Here is a 25105-nt window from a genome sequence, read left to right as displayed (position 1 = left end):
GCCTCAGAGAGTCACGGGGCCGCACCCGGAAGTCGTCTGCGTTGCGGCGGCGGCGCCGGGCGGGATGGGGGAATCGATCCCGCTGGGTGCGCCGGTGCCGGTGGAGCAGGCCGTGCTGGAGACGTTCTTCTCCCACCTGGGCATCTTCTCCTACGACAAGGCCAAGGACAATGTGGAGAAGGAGCGGGAGGGCAACAAGAGCGCGGGGGCCAGCTGGCTGGCGCTGCTGGCCGGGCTGGCGCACCTGGCCGCCGCCGAGAAGGCCTACCACAGCATGACCTTCCTGGGCCAGAAGCTAGGTACCGCCCGGCCGCGACACGGGGGGAGGGATCCCGCTCCATCCTTCGGGCCCCTGTTCCCCGCCTCTCCCGGGCCGTCCCTGACTCCGAGGCCGCTGCTGAGGCGCAGCGCGGCGGGGCCGGCTCACGGCCTGCCCCGGGTTTAGCTCCTCGGGTGCTCAGCTTGGGTGCCGTAGCCCTGTGAGGTGATCTCTCAGACGGTGGTGGCACAGCGCTAGGTACCTAGGGGCGCTGGTCTCGGTGAGGTGCGTGTCTGTGCGTGGGAAACACACGTGCTGGGACAGCAAATGTCCGTGGGCTCAGTCAGAAATCGGCTGTGCTGCTTGAGCTACCCCTGGAAAAAATTTAAGAGTGCAAGTGGCGCAGTGAGTGTGCAGATAAGTTATTCTCTTTATTGGCTGGTAAGCTACCAGCTGCTGTTCCCAAGTTCTAGCCAGGGGTGTTTCTCTGCCGGGATAATCTGGCTGAAATTCTGTCGAAGGTGAGCTCAGTGAGGTAACCAAAGGCTTCAAGCTTTTTCTCATCACAGTTCTGGGGCAGAATATTAGAGCTGTATATGTATAAGTACTCGGGGCTGAAGAAGGCCTTCTAGAAATCGTTATTCATGAAATCATTATTCATGTAGACATTGCAGGGTATCTGGAAATTTTTGCCACAGTCTTGGCTGCTTCTGTCTAAGAAAGCTAAGAGAAAAATCCCAAACTGGCGCAGCACTAGCAGTCATCATGTCGCCCTCTGGGCAAAGGTGCTTAGCTTTTTCTTTGAGCTGCAAACTAGCATGGTGAACGGATCAGAGGAAACGAGCCTGGTGTAATGCAGTACAGCATCAAGAAAATTCTGTTTTGGTGTTTAAGTGGTGACTTGAAACTATTTTATGAGAAGAGCTTTACAGAAAAAACTCTTGTCTGTAAAGCTGACTTTAAAAAGTGAAAGGCCAAAATTTTGTTTGTCTGTATACTTGATGAACAACAGCAGCAGATGTTTCTTCATCCTCTCCATGCCCCGGGGGCAACTCTTGGTGTGGGAAGGTAGCTGTTTCTCTATGACAATCAGTTCTCTGTTTTTCTGCCTCAAGTTGCTAAGGTTGATTTTGAATGTTAGATGTGTAAAATGGATGTGAAGAGGGCTGTCCATCGTTACACAATCTATAAGCACTTTTAAAGTGGAACCTAAATTTGAAATGTCTTTAAAAGTTTCAGTTTCAGTCCTTGTGGTCCTTGTTCCACTCCAGCTCTTGAGTGCCACAGCAGCATGTAAGGCCATCTGTAAATAGAATTTGCAAAGTAAGGGTAGTGTCTTTTGTACAGTCTTTTGCTAGTGGCAAAGTTAAATACCTTTGACACTCTGCATTTTGGGTTTTGTTTTTAATCCTTCAGAGTGTTGAGCAGGTAGAGAGAAAAGTACTGACTACTTCTTCCCCCCAGCCCCTTGTTGTACTTACGGATGAACCTGTGCTGTTGTCTCACTGTGATAAACTGTGATTGATTTGCCTTTGAATTCTGTTTTATAAAAGATTGTGTAGGGACTTGAAACGTTTGTTTTGTGCACACAGATGTCAGAGGATTCCCATTTAACAGTTACTTTGCATATGGGGAGTGCTTTGAGTTTGAAGAGGTACTGTTAGGGGAATTTTCTTGAAAAGATCTAGAGTAGGAATAGAGAATATATATATATTCTCTATGTATCTATATCTATCTATATATGAATAGAGAATATATATATATATATATAGCCTCTATAGAAATAGAGACTATTAAAATCTCACGATGACTTGATTCTTCTGACTCGTGCAAATTAACACTGTTTCCGGGCCTTATGTAGTAGCAAAGTTAACATAACTCTTTTCTGAAAGGTCACAGTGTAGCTAAGGCAGATACCAGGAAGCTGAAGAAGTTTTGCAGCAGTCATTGGCTGCTGAAGTATGAATTAGGACAAGTGTAACTTCCATGAAATGACACAAAGGTCTTCTGAGTATATCCTGGGTTTAATTCAGTTGCTTGCTAAATAACACACTGAAGTTTGTTTCTTGATTTTAAAAAAGACTGTGATTAAACAACAGTTAGGAACCCCTAGGGAAAACCAAGTGTGGTTATAAACACTTTATCCAGTATTGCTGTCTGTCTTTGCTGTCCCTGGATTTTGGTAATACCTCCATATTTATCTGAACAGGTGGTCAGTCATTCTTCAGCCGAAAGGACTCCATCCGAACCATCTACACATCTCTGCATAATGAGCTGAAGAAGGTGGTGGCGACGGGTCGCAATGCACTAGGAGGAACAGCTCCTCACTTGGAAGAGCTGCTTTCTCACCTGTCTGAACAGCTCTGTTTTTTTGTTCAGGCTCGGATGGAAATTGCTGACTTCTATGAAAAAATGTACACGCTCAGCACCCAAAAGTTCATTAACTCTGAGGAACTGGTAAACATTTTGGAATCCATCTTAAAGAAATACAGCTCAAGGTCAGTGCTTATTTGCTGGCAGTAAGTACTCAGACATATTATGTGTAATAAGTGATGCTGAGGTTCAAAGCAAGTGTAAAGACTTTGCTTTCCTTTGACTGCTGAGCAGCACAGCCTCTTACATGAATGAGGTGGGTGTTGTGCTGCAGCATCAAATGTATGAAATCTCAAAAATTTGACTCCTCTGAAGAAGAAAAATAACGAAGGGAGGGTGTTTCTGCTCATCATGTTCCAGGAGCCATCCTCACCTTTCCTTAATTAATACTCAGCACGTTCATATTCAGCAGAGAGGAGTAATTTTCCTTGTAACAGGTGAAAGACTTCTTGTGCTTTTTCACTGGGAGTTGGGGAGAGGAAACAAGACTTAATTCCATATGGACTTTGGTAAAATTGGTATATGAATAAAATAGATATTTCTGTGCCAATTTTATTTTTAGCCTAGAACATACATGTACTTAATTCTAAAAGCTGCATTATAGCTGTCTGGTCTTGAGAGATATTTGAGTTAGTAGAAGATGCACTTCCTAGTCTTTGATCCCTGCCATTATGGTTTCTCACAGTTACAGTTGCTGTTACAAGAATCCCAGGGTATTTCTAGGTGAGTGTGGGGCAGGTATTTCCTATGTAACACACTTTAGCTTTGAAAGTGATGGCAATTCAAAAAGAGCGAATTTTTCAGGCTTATCAACAGACTCAATTTCTGCCTCTTTTATTTTGAATCAAAACAAGGTGGCCAGTTAATTTTCAATGTAGTTGATTTTTTTTAAAGTCTGACAGTGAAATGGTGTCTAAGAAGACATTTAGGGAGAATATTCTGAGGTCTTATTTTTTTCAGTTTCCTATCACTACATGTCCTTCTAAAAAGTCCCTCTTCAGCTTTCCTGTAGCCCCCCCTTCAGGTACTGGAAGGCTGCTCTAAGGTCTCTCTGCAGCCCTCTCTCTCCGGGCTGAACAATCCCAACTTTCTCAATCTGTCTTCATAGCAGAGGTGCTCCAGCCCTCTGATCATCTCTGTGGCCTTCCTCTCAACTCCTTCCAAGAGCTTCATGTCCTTTTTGTGTTAGGACCTCCAGAACTGGACAGAGTACTTCAGGTGGGGTTTTATGAGAGCAGAGTGGAGGGGGAGAATCACCACCCTTGACATCCTGGCCATGCTTCTTTCAATGCAGCCCAGGATACAGTTGGGTTTCTGGGCTGCAAACACAAATTGATGGCTCATGTTGAGCCTCTCATCAGCCAACACCCCCAAGTCCTTCTCAGGGCTGCTCTCAATCCATTCTCCACCCAGCCTGTATTTGTGCTTGGGATTGCAACAACTCAGGTGCAGGACCTTACAGTTGGCTCTCAAGCCTGTCAAGGCCCCTCTGGATGGCCTCTCTTCCCTCCAGCTTGTCAACACTGTCCATGCCACCAAAAAAGATGCTAAACAGCACTGGTCCCAATATCAACCCTTCTGGAATGCCAGTTAATGCCAGTTGTCACTGGTCTCCATTTGGACATGAAAATACCAATTAGCCATGAAGCAAAGTAGAAGTGGGAGGCTATACATCACACGTTTAATCCAGAAGACTTGGTAGTGCCCCATTAGTATGAATTTTAAAATTGCTTTTAAAATTGAAGAGGAACCTGCTTTGACTGCAGGTGTGGAACAAATACTGGAACAAATAATCTTGTGTAATCCCTTTCTAATTCACCCCCTCCTAATACCTGGCAACCAAACTGTTTTTCTGCTGAATACCAAAATAATTGGAAATATAAAATGTTGCCCTTTAGCAGAGTATTGTTTTTAATTGACTCTTGTTTGTTCAAAGAAAAGTAAATATGCTCTGGACTTCTCAGATGTAGCCAGCAGTCCCTATATTTCTGCTCTAGCAGGTAGATAGGACAGTTGCTGATGTGTACTGTGTGCAGAAGGTGGTTGGTCACCCAGCATAACCTGTGTGTAGAGCTGTCAGAGCATCATCTGATTTATGATCATCATAATTTCATCAAATAAATTTGAATTTGCGTCCTAACAGCAAATCCTTCCAAGTCATGTACTGTGGCTGTCAGAAAAAAGGACACTTTAATTGTAGTGATAAAATTGTCAGACGATTTTCACAAGCCTAAAAGTTAATGTTTTGGCAAGAGCTTGATGGAAAGTCAAAGAAAAAATAGTGAAGAGACAGCATTCTGTCTTCTGGTCCACAACAAAATTAAATCTCTTGGGTTTGAACCAAGTATTTCCAAAATGGTTTAAATGTTTTATGTCCTGGGAGTAGAGAGGAGTAATGGAGTCACTTTCACTTTTGTCTGAAGATGAGTTGTTAAAGTTTGGAATAATTCAGTATAATTATTGGGTTTGGTTTTTTCTTTAAAGCAATACCAGTACCCAGGATATTTTTCTGAAGTGAGAGGATAAATCTGTCATTACTTAAATGGAAACCTCATCAAGTCTTTCGTTTGAACTGTTGGTTGTTTTTTGTTGGAAACCTCTTTTAAGATTTATTAATGCCTAATAGGGAAGACATTTACCATTAAGGCCTCTTCTGCCTGTGCTTGAGATACATTCTTTATGAAGTTAAGCATCTAGCTTCTGGAAGGGGAACAGTTTTTCACAGTTTGAATTAAGTATTTATTTATCAATGATGTAAATTCACAAACAATTTGAGAACCAAGGAAAGGGATCTGTTTTTTTTCCCTCTGATCTTTAGAAAAAATAGAGAAGAGAAAACTATGGAATACTATGGATACTATGGAATTAATCAGTTGCTTTTAGTACACCAAGGGTTGAAGTTTGAGACCTGGTTCATTTGTAAATACAGTTAATCATGGTTCTGTTGACTAATTTCCAGCATAGTTTTACTGTGAATTAAAAAAACTGAAAGCTTAGCTTGGCTTCCTCATAATGTCTCTGTACAAACAACAGTTTTGTAACAGAATTCCTTTGATTTAATGTCTCACTGTTACTCTGTAACTATGAAGACATTTTACCATTAGAAGGGATTTTAAGTAGGCACAAACCCATTTGAATTTAAGAAGAAATGGTGTTATAGTAGTTCATGGATCAAGATAAACCATGATTGTTCTTGAAACACAACTCTCCTGCTTTGATAGAGGAATTTTTGACAGGTAAATTGTCAAATGCAAAGTGCTATATCTTCATTAAAATATTTGCCCTAATTATGTTAAAAGAACTGTTTTAAAAACTAGTTTTTGCTTTATACATCACTCTGATGTTTGCTCTTCTGTCTGTGAACTGACAAATACTATCTGATTATTTCACTGTTGGGTACAGCAGTTCTCACGTCTTGACTAACATTGTGTTTTCTAGGTTTCATCATCCAATCCTCAGTCCTCTTGAAAGCAGTTTCCAACTGGAAGTGGATGTGCTTGCCCATCTCTTAAAGGCTCAAGCTCAGATCTCAGAGTGGAAGTTCCTTCCATCCTTGGTCAACTTGCACAGTGCTCACACAAAACTGCAGACTTGGGGCCAAATTTTTGAGAAACAGAGAGAGACCAAGAAACATCTGTTTGGAGGGCAGTCTCAGAAGGCTGTACAACCTCCACACCTCTTCCTCTGGCTGATGAAACTCAAAAACATCCTCCTTGCCAAGTTTAGTTTTTACTTTCATGAAGCCCTCAGCCGACAAACGACAGCATCTGAAATGAAAACTTTGACTGCTAAAACAAACCCTGATTACTTTGGGAAAATCTCCAGCTTCATCCGGAAGTATGATGCCATCAACGTGTCCTTAATTTTTGACAATCGTGGATCAGAAAGTTTTCAGGGACATGGTTATCATCACCCCCATTCTTACAGGGAAGCCCCCAAAGGAGTGGATCAGTACCCTGCCGTGGTGTCTCTGCCCAGCGACAGGCCTGTCATGCACTGGCCCAATGTAATCATGATTATGACTGACAGAACCTCTGACCTCAACAGTTTGGAGAAAGTTGTTCACTTCTACGATGACAAAGTCCAAAGCACGTACTTTCTAACTCGTCCTGAACCTCACTTTACCATTGTAGTTATTTTTGAGTCCAAGAAGTCAGAAAGGGACTATCATTTTATTTCTTTTCTCAATGAAATTTCACATTCACTTAAGAACTCCAAAGCTTTTGCAAGTTTGAAGCCTGGATCCAAAGGGTAAAATGCAGACTACTTACAAGCTGTCAAGGCAGTATGCCAGCCTTGAGGGAACTGTAGCTTTCAAGGGTTACATAAATTCATGATTCTCAGAGTCTAATTAAAAAGGAACCATTATTTTTAATGTTATAAGTTCCTTTTTTTAAGCTAACAGACACTTGAAAAGTATTTTTGAGCAGTACTCAGTGGGACAACTTAATTGTGGGGTGCTAAATAGCCACAGTAGGATTTTTTGTGTGGTTTTCAGTTTTCAGTATGATTTTTTTTTTCAGTCCACAACTTTGTTGCCTGTGTCAGAAAGGAATATATGCACTTTATCTTAGACTGATCATTGACTGTCTTCTGCAGAGTTTATTGAAAATGCAGTAAGAACAGCAGATACTATCTTTTCATAAAACTGCATTGCCTGACTAGAATGATTTGTGAGAACTAAATACTGATACAAGGGAATATTAAAAAAACCCAAACCTTCAAGGACTCATGTTAAATAAAATACAGGAATCACAAAAGGCACTATTTTTAATTATAACTTAATTTTCAAATATTTTGGAGTATAACTGAAGTCTCTGACACTCTGTTAAGCACCAATCTCGCTTCTTAATACCCTGTGTAATAAAGCTTTGTCATTGCTCCAGGCAGGATGGGGCAAGAAAAGCTGCAGCATGGGCTGGAAGGCCAGGGTTCACTGGAGTGTTGTGACATTGTGTGTCCAGCACCAGTCTTGGCTCAGATTAGCTGAAGGAGACAAGATGAGGTTGAGCAGATACTCTACAAGGAATCGCTCCATGGGAAAAGCAGCAAAACTCTTTTCAAATTATGCTTTTGCCTGGCTAACTTAAAACAAACAAGAAACACGAAACCAAACAGTAGGAAATGCCCTTTGTAAATAAGTTATTTTCTGATTTGCTGTTAGGGTTAACCTGATCTGTTTTCAGATTTTTATAAGCATGTAGGTTTTTTTCTTTCTTTCTGTTCAGTTTTAAATAATTTCACAATGAAGCCAAATCACTTTTGGAATTTGAATTTAAATATATAGCCTATGCAGGTGTTTACCTCGTTCTAAAATGTCTCATTGACCACTTCTAGGCTGCAGGTTTGGAAAAAGTATTTTTTTTTTTTGGTTACCCTGTATTTGGAAATCAGTATTTCCAAATTGAATGGAAGGGTCTGTTTGGCTGTGCCTGTAGCCTTATATTGTGTGATTCTTCTGACTGTTAGCTATGCAGTTGTGCACTTTCATGGGGATTATGGAGGACTGTTACGGGTCTGCTGTATGATGTATTTAAGCGTAGTAAAGTTAGATCCTTCGTTGACACTGTATAAGGTGTAACATCATGACTTGCTTGCTTTAAAAGGGAGTTTCAGTCAAAATACTGCTTTCTGATAAGACTGAAGTATAAAAGATACCACTGCAGACGTGGCTTTTACCAATGCCCTTTCTCTCCCCCAAAAGGTTATGGTAACGTGTCTTGCCTCTTGCTGCCAATACTGATTTCTTTTACAATCACACAAACATGTTCTGTGCTCAAAATGTAAGCTCTGACTTTCCACTTGGTACCAAATGGAGCCTCCCATGCTCTGCTATGGTTGTGTCTGCCTCTGTTGTGAGCATCCGTGCCGCTACCTTTCCCCTGAAGTCCTAGTCTGAGTGCTGTATCACTCTTCAAAGTTGAGAGTTGCTCTTTGTCACTGGAAAATAGCAGGAATTGCAAATATACCAACAGCTGGAAGGCCCCTGGTTGTCACAACGTTACACTTTGCAGCTTGAATTGCCAATTTAATAGGACAAGGTTGCAAAGAACAGTGTTGAGAGGGTTTGTGTGCCTCCCTCTGTGGGACAGTAAGCTTGTAATAGCGTTGTACTACTGACTTCCTCAGCCTGAGTAACAGAAAAGAGGCTGTTGCCAGAACTGGTTCCCAGTCTTCAGCAGTGTAATAAAGCATTGTACAAATTCTGTCTGTCTCTACAGTATTTCCCTCTCATACTTAGCTGTCTGTGGGAAAGAAGAGAGGAGGATGGGGGAAGAGACCTCGTGGTACACACACCTTGCTCATACTTGGGTTGCAGGGGGCATGTTGGAAGAGGTGAAAGAGAAATCTGCTGCCATTTGGAGCAGCCTGGCAGCATTTACCAGTTGCTGAAGTGGCTGGAGGCTGTTCCCAGTGATTTTTGTTGGGAGAAGAAAAGGACATGACTGTTCAGCAGACCCAGTGGTTTACTTCATGCTTCTGCCACTGTTTTTGGCAAGTGATCTCTTTGTGAAAGGGAAAGGGACAGTAGGTGATGTTTCTGTGCAGGACCAAACCAGACTTGCTTTGGTCCTTATCAGTGCTGGGGGTGGTTTGCTGCATTTTTTTGCAGAGGACATTGGGGAAGCAGCCAGAGGAGCCATTTGATGTGTGAGTAATAATTTCTGAATGTTTAGGTTTACGAGAAGCTGAAGGAAACTACAAACATTACTCTCATGGTGTGACAAGGGAGGGAACAGAACAGGTACGGAGAGAACTGGGTGTTGGAGAGAGAAACTTGTGGAGCTGTCTTTAGGTTTCAGAGTCCTGACCCTGAGGCTCTCCTTGTAAGACCTCAGCATTAAATTAAAACAAGATGGGGAGGAGAAAATCCAGGCTGGAGGAGGAGGCTAGGATGAAAATCACAGGGGTGAAGCTGAAGAGAGGTTACAGTAGAATCAACATCAATAGTGTTGTAGAGTTGAGGTATGCTGTGACCAAAAGCACCGAAGTGTGTGTGGGGCTTTGAGTACATGTGATGAATATTTACAGATTTGTCAGCCCCATGCAGACTTCTGGCACAGTTTTTTATTTGATGCTCTGAGGATTTTATGTTTTAAGTGACAGATGAGGTAATGGGAAGACTGATTTATCTATGATGTAAAGTTGGCTAGGCCAATAATGAAGAGCTGCGTAATTAAGGGGGGGAACAAATCTGTGGAGTAAGTAAAGGTAAGTAAGTAAAACTCAGTAACTGGAAAAAAACCCCATGTTCATTAGTAACTTTGATACTGGCAAGATTGATCAGTCTCTACTGGAAGAACTGGAGAACAAAAGCATTTTTGCCAAGTTGGGTGATGTCCCATCTGCCAGCTTTTCCTCTCCACCAGTTAAGCTAAGCAAGATTGAACATACTAATGTACTTCAAAAGTCTTGTATAAATGACTTCTTTAAATGCAAGATGAAAAGATGCTTAGAACATAATGAGAGCCAACACTTGCAGACATATTTAAAAGTTTTAAAAGCAGTTATTGGGATATGATGTTCTCGGTGCCATTCAGGTTGCTTAGAATAGCAGTGTGGAAGCTGACCTTGTAGCAAATTTCATATACTTCATCACTTACTTGAGTTCATGAGGATTTTGGCAGAACATTTAATTTGTAGCTTTTGCCAGGAGTGTGAATTTGAGGGCAAATATATTCACAGATCTTTTACATATTTTATGCTTTGTAAGCTGTTTTCTTTTACATGTATTCAGTTGGGGTTTTTTTTATTCATTTTGGTTTTTTTCCTCAAAGAAAACACCTTTCCTTTTCTCTCCTATTTGTATGAAGATAATGCGGGCAATGGAAGCCATTAATATATTTTGTGCCATGCTGTAAAGGTGCTCTGGAGGACTGCAATATATGCACAAATAATGCACAAAATACTCAGATCTAAAAGTAACAGAGTTCTGGTATCTATTCTAATACACTCAGATACATATACTCAGATATAAATACACAGTGTTTATCTAATTATCTTTTGAAAAGTCTTAGCTACAAGTGGAAATAATTGCTCTGATCCACTCTTGTTAATATACAAACTTCTTGAGACAGTGATCCTTGCAGTGGTTGTTCTTGGTTTGGTATCAGAGGCTTCACTGCATAGGTGTCCATGGCATCTGCTGCCACGTGTCAGTCCCTGCAGGAGTTTACTGGGTCTCAATCTTCTCATAATCAAGCTTTGCTTGAGAAAATCAGCAATGTGCTATCTACTTCATTCCTCAAGTCATGTTTTTTGTCCTACTATCTACAGCCTCTTGCAGGAAGCCTGGCGTGGTGTGGCTGGCCCTGTGCTTGCAGTGAGCTCTCTGGCAGCTTCTGGAAGTGCTGGCACTAAGCTAACAAGCTTGGCTGATACTTGAGCATTTCTCCTTTTTTTTTTTTTTTTTTTTTTTTTCTGCAGAAGTCCTGATTTTAGACTCCCAGAGATATAAGCCAGCCCTAGCCAGAGGGATGCAGCTGAGGCCAAGCGCTGACTCTTTGCTGGGGCTCTGCAGGAGCCTGAGGAGCAGTGAGTCAGTGTCCTGCCTGCTGGGGACAACTCTTGTGCTGCCCACAGGGGTGGCCTTCCGGCTGCAATTGTGCAAAGGCAGGAGCTGTCTGTGGGAAAGGCAGGAGAGGCTCTGGGAAACAGAATGCTGACAAAAGGCAGCAACAGCATAATGCTTTGCAGAGCAGGCACATCAAGTCAAATGCAAGCTGGAATCGGACTTGGATTTCCTTTTCCTGTTGGTGAAGGACTGGTTTAAAGATAGAGTCTCCTTTGCACGATAAAAGTACGGATTCTTTTGCCATGGAGTTGTTTTAAGTACTCGATCATCTTCCTGCAGGAACCCTCTCTTTTCCTCCCTTGTGCACATGTGCTTCCCACACATTGCCTGTCTTGTTTCTGTAATTGCTCTGGAGCCTTTCTGGGAGGTTTTGCCTGTTTGAGTTCACTTCTCTCCTAACTTTCAGCCCAGCATTGCAGCTACTGGGTTCATAATAGAATATCAGAGCTTTCCACCTTGGAGCTGGGACATTACCATGCCCTAGCTGTACATACATGGCATTGGCAAGACATGCAGAAAAGAAAGTAAGTCAGTGCAAGATGGGCTGGAGCAGATGACAGCTCTGGGAAAGACTGGCAGGGAGGTAAAAGGCACAGAAGGACTGCAATGCAAACAGACTGTGAGCAGAAGGTTTTTGATAGCCTCTCTGTGTTGCTGGCCTAATTTTGTGAGAATCTATAAATTTTATATCCTGTAAGAGCTGCACTAGACCCTGCCTGTAGTTGCAGCTGCTGGGTTTATGTTACTACTGTAAAATAGCTACACGATTTCCAAGACAACAGAGTTCAATCTTTAGGTACCAACAGTCATGGCAGAGCAGCTGTTTCTGCACAGATGATTAAGGCAGGCTTTGCTGTATCCCACTATTAATTGGGATGTGCTGCTATGGTGTTACAAGCAAACAGCTGAAGCTTCAGAGCAGTGCAGTGTTGTGCAGCTCACTGCTGATCAGATAAAATATTTAGTGGCATCAAATTTTGGCTCTGTTGTATGCACCATTTGCTACGGAAGTACTGAGAAGTTTTTTTAGCATGTGCAAGTCAAATTCCTCAGGTTGGGCCTGTAAAGGGTCAGCATCACCATGCTGAGTCATTCGCATCCCATACTGGGATCTCCAGCCTTGAACCAAGACCCTTAGGGTTCTTGTGGGGAGGATGATATGGTCTTTGTTCATATTGCAATGAGGGGGGCCAGTTAGAGATCCTAAGGGAGACAGGGCTCACCTGTGTCAAACTGAGTTCCCACTCTTTGATTTTTGTCTCTGAGTTAGTCTTGTCTGGCAACACAGGCAGAGGAAAGAAACACTGACTTCCACCATATGGGACAGCCCGATGGTCTCTTAAGCATTTACTATCCATTTCCATGCTCAAGTTAAACTCAAAGATTTCATATGTTGAGTTTTCCCAACACAGAGGTTGCCTCAAGCCAGCTGACCTGCTGACTGTTACAGTGAGAAAACCAGGAGGAAAAGTTATGATGTTATACATTACTTGCTCTCTATTAAGTATAAAAATAGATTGATCTAAATCTCAGGCTGTCCTAGTGGGATTTATGGCATTAATTTTTCTTGCTATCACTGTAGACTGAAATTATGCCCCAGATCCACTCATCCCATCAGGCTCTCAGACATTGGTGCCTCAGACACATCTCTCTTTGGCAAGTATTTGTTAAAACTGTGACTGCTGGATTAGGAACAGTTCATTCTAGATGTTTCTGACTGAAATTGTAAGAGGACAGTAAAAAAAAAAAATTCCACCATCATCCTATTGATGAGTTTGTAGTATGTCCAAGAAAGAGGTGCAAGTTCAGAGACTGATCTACCACAAGATCTTTCTGTATCTGCCTTTAAAGGTGTCAACCAAAATGTCTTCAAGGGTCTGATAAGGTAATGATGTATTAAAAGCATAAGGCTCATGCTCCAAAGTGCAATTTGCTCACCAAGCACTGAGGAACTTATCCATCTGGAAGGTTAATCTGCAACTGTGCATTTTAGAGACTTTATTCTTTTTTGCTTTTTCATGGTAGCATTTTCTTGAGCACTTATTTTTATAAGTTAGGTTTGAAACAAGTCAGATATGGCTTTTTCCAAAGCTGCAGAGATTCAGAGACTGCAGAGTGTGGGCATTAAATCAGTGCAGGTAAGCAAATTGCTATTTGCAATCTTTGTACCATTTCTTAATGAAAAGTAAGTTCACTATGTTAAACTACATTTTTGCTTCAGGAAAGCAGAAAAACTGCCACTAGAGGGTAGTATTAATACAAAAAGGAAAAAAGTAATTTTGGAATTGGTCTCTTTCCAGGATAAAATAATTTATACTCTCCTACACATTAATAAACATTGAATAGATTTTACTCCTCTAGTCAGATTTCTTTGAGTCTTGTTGGCTTTTTTCTTCATTGAGTGATTTATGTAATTGTGTTTCAGCTGTATACAGCAATAGCAGCTATCAAGTTTCATACTTTAATGTATATATGAATGCTAAAATGTTGTTTTATTGCTTTGCAAGAGAATTTTTAATTGAATTGAGAAAAAAACCCCCACAAAACCCTAAAAAAAATTTTATTATTTTTCCATTGAAAATTACCGATTCACTTAAAATTTCATTCCATTAAAAAGAAAAATAGCTGGGGTGGTATTTTCTTTCCACCTCTGCCAATTTTTTTTTTTTCCTGAACAATGGGAGAAATAAATTATTTTTTAGCAAAGCAGTGAACTGTGATCGAATGACAAAGCCCATTTAGGAAGGATCAGGCCAGGGTTTAAACCTGTTGGAAAGTAAGAGGGTTTTGAGAGTCTAACGTGGGCAGAACTGCTGTGGTATATAACTATATATCCGTATGGTATAACCACATGTGTATGGTATATGGTTTAACCATGTATTATATGGTTGTATCATCCCAACCCTGAGCAATGGAGGCTGAGCTACAGAGATGGGGAGGTGCAGGAGCTGGCTAGTGGCTCGGGGCCATCAGAAGCCCTGTGAGATTGCTGCTGGGTGCCCTGGGCACAAGGGCTGTGGGCAGGTGCCTGTGCCACTCCACTGTGCTGCCCTTTGGTGTCAATGTTGGGGAGTTTTGCCAATGCTGTACCTGCACCAGCCCCCAAGGAGAGGCTGCAGGAGGCAGGAGGGTGCAAGAAGTGGAGGGAAAGTGGAGGAGACACAAGGGCCCAAGCAGCAGAAGGATCCTTGCCCTCTCTCACCTGTCCTCCCAGAGGAGAACAAGTTAATTTCATGGCACCTTCAGCCTGGTTGATGCACTCAGCAGGTGCCTGGGCTTGCTATGCCCAGGAGCTGGCTGGTGGCTGTTTCCCTTGACTGTGGGGGTGCCCCTGGACCCCCAGCAAATACTGTGCCAAACCTGCTTCATCCTTCTGTGCTGATGGCCAAGCTTGTGTCATCCACGCTTCACCCTGTGCCCCCAGCCTGGCTCAAATCCCAGGAATATCAGTATTTACTTTCCCTTCTTCCATGCTGGGAGGTAGCTGGATGAAAGACATTACCTAGCCATGAACTTTCTGGACTTTGATGTGATTTGAAAAGCATTAGTGTGTGTTTCCCCTGCTGCTGTTCTGCATCACTGCACGTGATGACAACTCTGCCAGGGAGGCAGAAGCCCAGCCTGAGCTGCTGTATTGAAGTGACAATCGTGGATTTTGGTGGTGCACAGTAAGCACATTCTTTCTCCATGACAATGTTGAAATCGTGGCTCTTCAGGGGACAGGATGGTGCCTTTGAACTGATACTGTGACTGCGTGTGTGGGATGCAAATGCAACGTTTAAAGCCACCCCGTGGTGCTCTGGTTTAACAGAGCAGATTTCCAATGACACTTTGGGAAGATGACAGTTTTCTACCCATGCTTATTCTTAGCCTGAGAAATCATTTGAGTGGGGAAAAAAAAAACCCAAAACCCAAACAACAGTACTATGCAAAAAAATTAGTGCTACTTAGTGCTTTGGTGATGAGATGGACTTGGGTTTAGAGACCCAAGGGTGGTGGGAGCTTGGCTGGTGGAGCAGGGGTGGGAAACAGGGAACAGGGAAGGGGATTGGATTAAAGCACAAAGATTGGGGTGGAACCAGCTGCAGGGCAGAGCCAAGCACCCAGCCAGGGTGGTGGCTCCTCCTTGTTGGCATGTTTGGCCACCTTGTGTGTGGTTAAAAACTAACGGTGTTCAGCTGGTTACTATGGCAATGATGTAGCACGAGTTGTCATGGCAACAGAGCAGAATTTTCCCTCACGTTCCTGCAGGAGGGTGATGGATGCTGTTTTGGGGGGCTCTGAACTTGACTGTTTCCTTGGTAGAAACACTCACAGCTGCTGCAGCAGGTGAATGTACCTGTCCTCCCAGTACCATTCCTGGGTTTCCCCACCCAGATGCTGAATTTTGCTTTCACATTTGGAAAGTTAAGAACAGCTCTGGAAAGCCATATGTAGCTAAGTCTAACCTAATTATGTGCACTGTTATAGTGGGTGTGTTAATAAAACATAATTCTGCTAAGTGAGGCTGCTTCCAGGCACTTTCTTAATCTTGTGTGTACTCTTCATCTCTCTATCTGCCCATAGCACAATTCAATAGGACATTAGGTGTCCATTTGGCAAAACAATTTTAAGCTCATCCAAAGTGCATTTGCTTTAAATCCTCCATTCTGGTGCAGAATAATGTACGTTCTGCCTCGGAAATGCATCTTTTTTTGTGGCAGTTTTATTTAAATAATCTTTGCTTTCTCTTCCTTCTTGGGCTCTAAGAGCAATACACAATCTTATTCCCTTACTCATGAGCTATGCATCAGTTCCTCCTTCTCAGATTTTTTTTCATATAGGTCATCAACAGGACAAGTAAACAGTATGTAAATGATATTGCTTTCAAGAATTGTTTCCTTAGGACAGCTGGTGTAACTCTTCTCCCTACAGAAAGCAGGACCATACCTACCACCTATACTTTTTCAGTTGTGCAAGAAAGTAAACTCCTGGAGTGCAGAGCATATCCAATAACGTGGCTTTCTAAGGATAAAAATCTCATATTCATCTTGACTCAAGATGATGTCTGTTTAAAAAAAAAAACAAAACATTCTACACATAATCTACTTTTAAAAATCCCTAAACCCTTCATTACATGTAATTTGCTGTGCTGAGCCATACACCTCAAAAGGAAGCCTGAAAAATAGCATTAGTGGTGTTTCACAACAGGGTGTACATGCTGCTTTCATGAACTCTCATTTGCAGGCACCAGGGTCTCTGGGAAATGGAAAATCTGAGTTTGGGGTGTACAGCTGGATAGCACAGATCTTTCATAAGTGCCTTCAATATTTTCTTTGGTCCTGTGCTTCTTAGGTCTGTTTTAGGTGAGCCAGCAGAGCTGTATGTATTGCCAGGGAGCATAAGGAAAAACATTAGCCCAGAGATGTTTTGGGATTTGGACCTGTACAGTGCTGGGGTTGGAAACTGGGTTATGCTTGAGGATGAGTAGCTCTGGATTTAGGAAAGTAATCCCAGTGATACATTTAAAGTCCTTTTTGCTTTAAAAAGCTCTGATTGCTGTGTGCTTCAGCATACAACTGATGTGAGGAGCTCCCCTTGGCTACATGTGCTGGAGTGCTTGTCCTAGTTCCTCTAAGAGAATCATAGAATCATAGAAAGTTGGGGGTTGGAAGGGACCTCAAAAGATCACCTACTGCCAGCCCCCCTGCCAGAGCAGGGTCACCTACAACAGGTCACAGAGGAACATGTCCAGGTGGGTCATCCAGGTGGAAGTCCAGCTCTTACACAATCACTATTGACACCTACAAAAGTAAATTTATTTTAATTTTTTTTTTATCCTTGTTTACAACTTTATAATGACTCCCACACATGATGTTAAACTTGTTGACCTAAGAAACTAAGTTTTCAGAAACTCATGGACTCATTTAAGCAAAAAATGCAGCCTCTTCTGGGTGATGTAAACTCTCAGCTGTAAGTTGCTGGGAAGTAGCAAAGTCCTATTGTGTGCTGGAACTGTGTTCCAAAACTCACATAGAAATCTAGGATCCCTGTTAGAGAGGAGGTACAGAGCTACATGGACTTGTAGCCAAACCCAATGCAGGCTTTTATGGTTTTTAATACAGGCTTCTCAGAGTCTTCAGTTTTAAAGGAAGCTGTGTAAAATATTGGGGAAGTGTTGCTTCATGTTTAAAGATTTTGCAGATGTTGGGGGCTTGAGCAACCTGATCCAGTGGGAGTTGTCCTTGCCCATGCAGGGGGATTGGAATTGGATGATCTTTAATGTCCCTTCCAAACAAAACAATTTTATGATTCTATGATTCTATGACACTGCTATATCATCTTGTCTTCCTACCATTTGTTGCTTTTCATACAAAATATTCTGTGCATTTAATTGCTTGAATCTTTCATAGTCTCCTTGGGATGTCCCATGGACACAAAAAAACAATGGCAAGGCAGTAGGTCTGTGCAGTACCCCCATCTTCTTTTTCAGGTGTTGCATCAGCCCTGGAAGCCATTCAAAACCCCCCCACATAGTCCCTGCACTCTGCTAGGATCTGCTCAGCCTACTTTGTTTGGGTTAAAGCGAGCCTGAGGTCATGGGGCACTTACAAATAAATGAAGTATGAAAGACTTCAGAGGAACTTTATTTGGATATTTATTCAAGCATAAACTGTGATGTGAATCCAGCTGGGCCCTGGATGGGGTGATGCCAGTGAATGATGATTTGTAAACTGCATGATTGTTCTGCAGGTATGTTATTGTGCAGGATTTTTGGCAAATGACCTCAAGAAATCTCATGCCACAGTGATTATTTTTCTGATCTTATCAGTCTGGTGATAAAATAAAACTGGCTTTGGATACTGTGAACAGCTCTGGCATAGATCTAGTATAGATTAGAAGATTTACACCCTGACTTGTTGAGCACTCCCTCTCTTCTCCCTCCCAAATGAAAGATACAGTACCTGTCACTGCATCTGGGGAGAGGTGGATTTAACTGTGTTCAGCCACTTAAAAAAACTTGAAAGCTTGCTGAGCTGAAGGATACTGTTTGAAGTCCAAGAGTGGCTTCTTACAGAGGAGGCAGATCACAGGATTAGAGGATGCACAAGACCACTAATGAGTAAATCTGGGGGCTGTGAGCACTGGAGAACTTTTCAGTGATGTTAAACTAACTGTACTAGATACAGTCAAGCCCCTCATCTTTTGGGAAAGTGTTTATTTACAAGGAGAGCAGTGGTTCAGACACTTGTTCTCTTGATAGGAGAGTTTATGAAACCTCTGCAAACGTTTTAATAGGGAGCTCTGATGAGTGAGTGTCCTAGAGATTTTTCTAAGATGCCTGACAAACTATTACAGTTAGTAGGTGGGAGGAGGCAATTTTGAACAACAGGAAGACTCCTCTGGTAGCTACATCACTGCTTCTTTATGTGGCTGAGGTGTTGCAGCAGGCTACAAAGAACTACCAGAAGAAATTTTTCATGTGGCCCAGTTTTTTCCTTCTGTGAACAAAGTCAAGGTACAGATGAAAGACTCTTGATGCTCTGCCATGAACGTGCCACAGAGTGCTGCTTGCTGAAATGCAAAGAAAGTCCATGAGGGAGGAGAAGTTGGGCATCTGTGCAAAGGTAACTGGGTTGCTGGTGAGCTGGTTTTGGCGGTGTGTAGGTTTCAATGGTGTGCTGCACTAAAGAGGATTTCAGCTGGTGACATTGCCATCTTCAGCCTTTCTAACTACATAAATACATATATGTCCATAGAAACCTGGGGAGTATCATCCCTGCTTGGCAGAACTGTTGGCTGAGGAAATGTTAGGGAACTTTCCTAAAACCTTGAGTGTAGGAAACCAGGTTTGTCCTCCAGATCTGGGGTAGGGGGTTGAAACCAGTTTGTGCATCCCTGTGCAGGATGTGTAGTATGGAGACCTGAAAGAGAAACCAAGAGTTATGGATCTTATCCTTGCAGGGATACAAAAGTAATTGGTTGCACAATAATGGGAGAATGAAATGAAAAATGATGTTGTAGCAGTTTACAAGTGGCTGCTAAAAATATACGTATGTGGGTTATATCTCTGTCAAACACTTAAAGAGCTCACCAAGGGACACTTCATGCTAACTGATTAATTTGAAAGAAAGTAGTGTCAAAAAAAGTAATATTTGTGAAAAGTCAGTGGCTGCGGGACATTAAAAAGCCATGAATGATTAATGGATGGAATTGAAAAGACTGCAAATTTCCATTGGTTCTCCTGGTGTTTGTGACCAGAAAGAAATGGATAGGAAGGAGCTTTACGTAGGCAAGAGCCAAGACATTTGAGTTTGGGGTAAGACTTGCAGCTAGTAAGAGTGCTCTGAAAACCTCAATTTACATGACTTTTATTTCACTGTGTGAACAATTTCTCCTCAGGATCTTGCTGAGCAGAGGGCAGTTTGTGCTGCCTGAAGAAGGGAGACCCATCATGTTTTCAGTGTCCTCAGAGAGCTGAGCTCCCTAAATAAAATATGCTGCTGCTAAGGGTTTCATCTGTCTCTCTCAAATAGAATCATAGAATCATAGAATCACAGAATGATTTGGGTTGAAGGGACCTTAAAGGTCATCCAGTTCCAACCCCCCTGCATGGGCAGGGACACCTCCCACCAGACCAGGTTGCTCAAAGTCCCATCCAACCTGGCCTGGAACACTGCCAGGGAGGGGGCAGCCACAACTTCCTTGGTCAACCTCTGCCAGTGTCTCACCACCCACAAATTAAAGAATTTCATCCTAGTGTGTAGCCTGAATCTCCCCTCTTCAAGTTTTAAACTATTTCCTCTGGTCCTCTCACCCATGTAAAAAGCCCTACCCCAGCTTTCTTGTAGGCCCCCTTCAGATACTGGAAGGTTGCTATAAGGTCACCTCAGAGCCTTCTCTTCTCCAGGCTGAACAACCCCAACTTCTTTGGCCTCTCTTCACAGGGGAGGTGCTCCATCCCTCTGATCATTTTAGTGGCTCTCCTCTGGACACATTCCAGGAGTTCTGTGTCCTTGTGCTGGGGACTCCAGAACTGGACACAGTACTCCAGGTGGGGCAGAGTAGAGGGGGAGAATCACCTCCCCTGACTGGCTGTTTGTGCTTCTTGTGATGCAGCCCAGGACCCGGTTGGCTCACACTGATGGCTCATGTTGAGCTTCTGGTCCACTGCTACCCACTGAGTCCTTCTCCTCAGGGCTGTCCTCAATCCCCTCTCCTCCCAACCTGTATTTGTGCATGGGATTGCCTAGACCCAGGTGCAGAACCTTGCATTGGCCTTGTTGAACTTCATGCACGAGCCCACTTCTTGAGCCTGGTCAAGGTCCCTCTGGATGGCATCCCTTCCCTCCAGAGTGTTGACTTCACCACAGTTTGGTGTCATCAGCAAACTTGCTGAGGGTGCATTTGATTCCACTGTTCATGTCATGGACAAAGGTGTTAAACAGCACTGGTCCCAGTACCGACCCTTGAGGAACACCACCCATCACACATCTCCATTTGGACACTGGGCCATTGATCACAACTCTTTGGGTGTGTCCATCCAGCCAGTTCCTTATCCAACGAGTGGTCCATCCATGGAATCCGTATTGTTCCAGTTTAGAGGTCAGAATGACCCACAGGACAGTGTTGAATGCTTTGCACAGGTCCAGGTAGATGGTATCTGTTGCTTGACCTTGTCCACTGAGACTGTGACCCCATTGTAAAAGGCCAACAAATCAGTCAGGCAAGACTTGTCCTTAGTGCAGCCCTGTTGGCTGTCGCAAATCAATCCTTTGTTATCTGCTTGCCTTAGCAGAGACTTCAGGAGGTCCATGGTCTTTCATGATCTTCAGGAGCTCCATGATCTTTCCAGGCACAGAGGTGAGACTGACTGGCCTGCAGCTCCCTGGGTCTTCTTTTTTTCCATTTTTTAAAATGGGGGTTATGCTTCCGCTTTTCCAGTCAGTGGGAACTTCACCAGACTGCCATGACTTTTCAAATATGATGGACTGTGGCTTTGCAACTTCATCCACCAGTTCTTTCAGGAGCCATGGGTGAATCCCACGAGGTCCCATGGACTTGTTCACCTTCAGGTTCTTTAGGTGGTCTCAAACCTTCTCTTCATCTACAGTGGGAGGATCTTCCTTTTCCCAGCCTTGGGCTTCTGTACCATGGAGGGTGTGACCAGAGTCCTTGCTGGTGAAGACAGAGGCAAAGTAGTCATTGAATATCTCCACCTTCTCTACATCTTGGCTGACCAGCTCTCCTGTTTCCTTCTGAGGTGGGCCCATATTTTCCCCTAGTTTTCCTCTTATCATTGGCATGCCTATAGAAATTTTTCCTGTTGTCCTTAACCCTCTTGCCAGATCCAATTCTTTCTGTGCTTTTCTTTCCTAACCTCATCTTTACCATCTCTGACTACTTCTGTGTGCTCCTTCCAGGTTATCTGTCCCTGTTTCCATCCTCTCTAAACTTTGTTTTTACCCCTAATTGTGTCCAGAAGTTCCTTACTCATCCACACCAGCCTCCTGGCACTCCTACCTTCCTTCTTCACTGGGACACATTGGTCCTGGGCATGCAGGAGGTGATCCTTGGATGTGGACCAGCTTTCCTGAGCTCCTTTCCCATCCAGGTCTTTATCCCATTCTACCTATTCTGGAATTTGGTGTTTCCCTGTGTGCCCTGGAGGGGTTCTGTGGTATCCTAAAGCTGTTTCCCAGAACTGACCAGTAGATTTCCAATAAGTCATTGTCTCATCAGGGAACGCTGCTTTGTGAAATCCAGGTTATTTCCTAGAATTATACTTGATAGCAATATTTCATTCTTAGAGTTGCCAGAAAAGAACTATATTTGTTATCTTAAAGTAGAGTTGTTTTATAGAAGATGTTGCAGTGAAATGCATTTTTTCTATAAGGATGCAAAAATTGCAGCTAAGTGTTTCAATTAAAAAAAAAACAACCTAGGGACAAGTTACAGAGACTCTTTTGTCCATTTTTTAATATGGAAAATGTATTTAAGCTTGTGAAATTGGATGTGGAAGGGAAAATCCTGCTACAAGCCAGTCTTGTTTTCTCTCTCTGCACTGCTTTGTGTTTTGTTTTATGTCTTGTATTAACAAGGTGTTTGGCTGTGCAAGAAATAATGTTTTCTCAGTTTGTGGTTGACCTTTTGGTTGCTTAAATTTCTTTGCTGTATGATATCTTTACAGTCCGGCCTTCTGTAATTTATGACTCAGGTATTCAAAGCTTTCAGAAAGATGCAGTGTAGAGTTAATGTTTAATACATACAATGAGAAATGAAGTTTCAAGTCTCAACTCTCATAAAGAGCTCTGGGACCCACTTGGTTGGAATTTAAGTCTGGAAGAGAGGGTGTTGGTCGTGGAAGACTTAGGCAAACTTAAACAGAAGCCCACTGGGAACAGTTTGGTTTAGGCTTTTGGGAGGGTTTTTCTTTTACAAAATCCCAAAGATTGTGTTTCTGGAGGACAAACCAATAGACTCAGCCCTGTGTCTGCACCCAGCTTCACTTGCTGGGGGGGGGCTCTTGCTGGTGTTCAGCTCAACACAGAGAGGGCTGGATGCCTGCCCTCCCACCTTGAAATACACCTTCAGCTCTCCTTGAACAGTAAGCCCTACAGAATCCACACAAATTGGGAGCAACTGCTGTGAACTGAACCATGAATTTTTAATGTTTGGATACCCTGAGGTACAAACCAGGCCTTAAAATAAATGATTATAAATTTCCTATTCTGAGCAGCGAGCGTAATGGTACACGAAGGGAACGTCCTTCCCTCTGGCCTGGCAGGGAGGACACCCTGCTGTGAGAAGCCTCTTGGCATGCTGGGTATGCTGGAGTAACTCAGTCCTGATTTATTAGCTCTTTGGTCAAATCTTTTACTTAAAAAAAAAAAAAAAAAAAAAAAGAAGAGTGTATTGCCACATACAAACCCAACTGCTTCAATTAAAGATTTTGCTTCACCTTTCACAGAAACCAGAATAAACTCCCTGGAGAGAAAAGTTGAGAGATCAGCAGCAATTGGTCAGGAAACTTCAGTTTTGTTGTTAGGGCTCCTGCAGCATCAGAGGCCACAGCAGAAGACAGCAACAGGGAGTCTGGGGCTTGCGTGAGAGCTGCCTGATGGAAATGTTTGCTGCTGCAGAAAGCTGAACAGGCATTGCCCAGAGTCACAGCATCTGCACATCTTGCCTTTTAGTTTTCCTCCCCTGGTGACGAGCAGTGCAGGACACAGAGAAGGATGAGGGCGAGGGCAAAGTGGGAGGAGGCAGGAGGGAGGGCAGGGATGGGCATCCAGTCAAGGACCTGCCCAGGCACCATCCAACATGCTTCAGCTTTCCCTTATTGCTGCCCCAAATGCCTGTGTCTCATGGAGGGTGAAGAATTTTGGCTGCAAGATTACTGCTTTGGGCTACCATGTTAGAAAGCAGCTTCTCCCTCACCCCTCCCCAGGACGTCTCTGTTCTTTGTTTTTCTCAGAGGGGTGGCATGGAGGTTAGAGAGGTAAAATCCTAAACCTCGGTGGAATAAACCAGGCTTTCACAATCTTTGGCTTCACCAGCTGGAAAAAAAATGTATCTTGGTTTCAGTGCACCTTGCATGCAGACACATTTTGGTTCTTTTTATTTTTCAGTAGGTGTTTGTAGTCGTTGAAGTGCTGTATTTTTGTTTGTTCACATCTATGGACATCATCCTGTGAGGTACAGCTTACATTGATCTCTCTCTGATTCTCTAGCAATTTGTCTGGGCAGAAGCAGAGCTGCTAAAAATAATAGTAGCACAGGCAGCTACAGACAGGTATCCTTCCTTATTGAGTGCTGTAGGAAAGATGGGGAAGAAAAGAGTCCTTGGCTGGCTAATGGATAACACACCAGCTTCCCGTCTCAGATGTCCCATATTTTTGTTACTATAAGGCAGAATTCTCTACTGACTGGGTCAAGAACATCCCATAGCCAGGTCCTATCCCTGACAGGTCCTTTCTCCTGCTACCTTCTACCTCAGGTGGAGTGGATGCAGTGGCTGGGAAGGGGTTGCCCAGCATCTCCTCACCTGGGCTTGAGGCTGCAGCTGGCAGACATAATGTTTAACTTTTCTGAGAGATGAGGACTGATTTACAGATGCCTGGGGAGAGAAGAGCACCCATCTCACTGGAGCACTATCCTGATGGTTACTCAGAGTACTGCAAACAACACTGAAAAATACTCTTGCACAGAGTGTAATGGCAAAGTGGTTTGTATTTCCTTTTGCTGGACTGCGGTGCCTCATTCTGGGAGAACTTCTGCTATGTACAAGTGTGTTTTCCCTGCCTGATGTATTTTTGTTTGATACTGGGATCCTTGGTTTGATCAACTGAGACATGACAGCTCCCTGCTCTTTGAAGAAGTGACTGTCCTGGATGCAAAGGAGAAACCTGAGCCACTGCAAGTGCTGGACATGCTCAGGTTTGCTCTAGCAAAGAGGGCAAAAAGCCTCAGGGACACTCAGTAGCTTTGCAGGAACACCATAGGTTGCACGTTTGCCTCCAGTTCTCCCCAAGTGAGCAAAGTGGGGATCAGCTTCTACATTGAGTGCTGCTTCACTTGGGCCACACCACATGGGATTAAGACTACTTTGGGGGAGATGTATAGGTTTGATCACCCTCATGCATTTTCTCATTCAGGTTAACAGAGGGGGGAATGTCCTACCGATGTTGCTATGACCAGAGCTGATAGTAAAGGTCGTGATGCAGGGATCAGGATAGTGCTGCCACCCAGCACAGGCACCTGCAGAAGGGCCTCTTGTTCAGATGATGTTTGGGGTGGCTGCTGGGAACTTTGTAAGGCCTGAGCAGAACTCTATTTTGAAACATTGGGGCAAATTTTGGGGGAAAGTTAAATTATCTACAGGAACTGCTTTTCCATAAATTTTATTTAACTAAAAA

The 25105-nt window shown here is 43.2% G+C and overlaps 1 protein-coding gene across 2 annotated transcripts; it reads left to right on the top strand.

Moving 5' to 3' along the window:
* On the top strand, positions 1-8838 carry C1H12orf66 (chromosome 1 C12orf66 homolog). Of its 2 annotated transcripts, XM_030464907.1 has the most exons (4): positions 2-299; positions 2469-2542; positions 2621-2757; positions 6071-8838. In XM_030464907.1, the coding sequence occupies exons 1-4, from the start codon at positions 65-67 to the stop codon at positions 6885-6887; spliced, it is 1263 nt and encodes a 420-aa protein (XP_030320767.1). In that variant the 5' UTR covers positions 2-64; the 3' UTR covers positions 6888-8838. The 2 variants fall into 2 exon arrangements, with proteins under 2 accessions (XP_008502693.2, XP_030320767.1); XM_008504471.2 differs by having other exon boundaries at positions 1-299; positions 2469-2757.
* The last annotated feature ends 16267 nt before the right edge of the window (positions 8839-25105 follow it).

Source organism: Calypte anna, chromosome 1 (genome assembly GCF_003957555.1).
Source record: "Calypte anna isolate BGI_N300 chromosome 1, bCalAnn1_v1.p, whole genome shotgun sequence".
NCBI classification, from domain to species: domain Eukaryota; kingdom Metazoa; phylum Chordata; class Aves; order Apodiformes; family Trochilidae; genus Calypte; species Calypte anna.
This window is presented reverse-complemented; position numbering and strand designations above follow the sequence as displayed.

Coding starts and splice junctions, on each gene's coding strand:
- C1H12orf66 (XM_008504471.2), top strand. CDS start 65: ATGGGGGAATCGATCCCGCTGGGTGCGCCGGTGCCGGTGGAGCAGGCC. Junction 300..2,468: donor CTTCCTGGGCCAGAAGCTAG/GTACCGCCCGGC, acceptor TTATCTGAACAG/GTGGTCAGTCATTCTTCAGC. Junction 2,758..6,070: donor TTAAAGAAATACAGCTCAAG/GTCAGTGCTTAT, acceptor TGTGTTTTCTAG/GTTTCATCATCCAATCCTCA.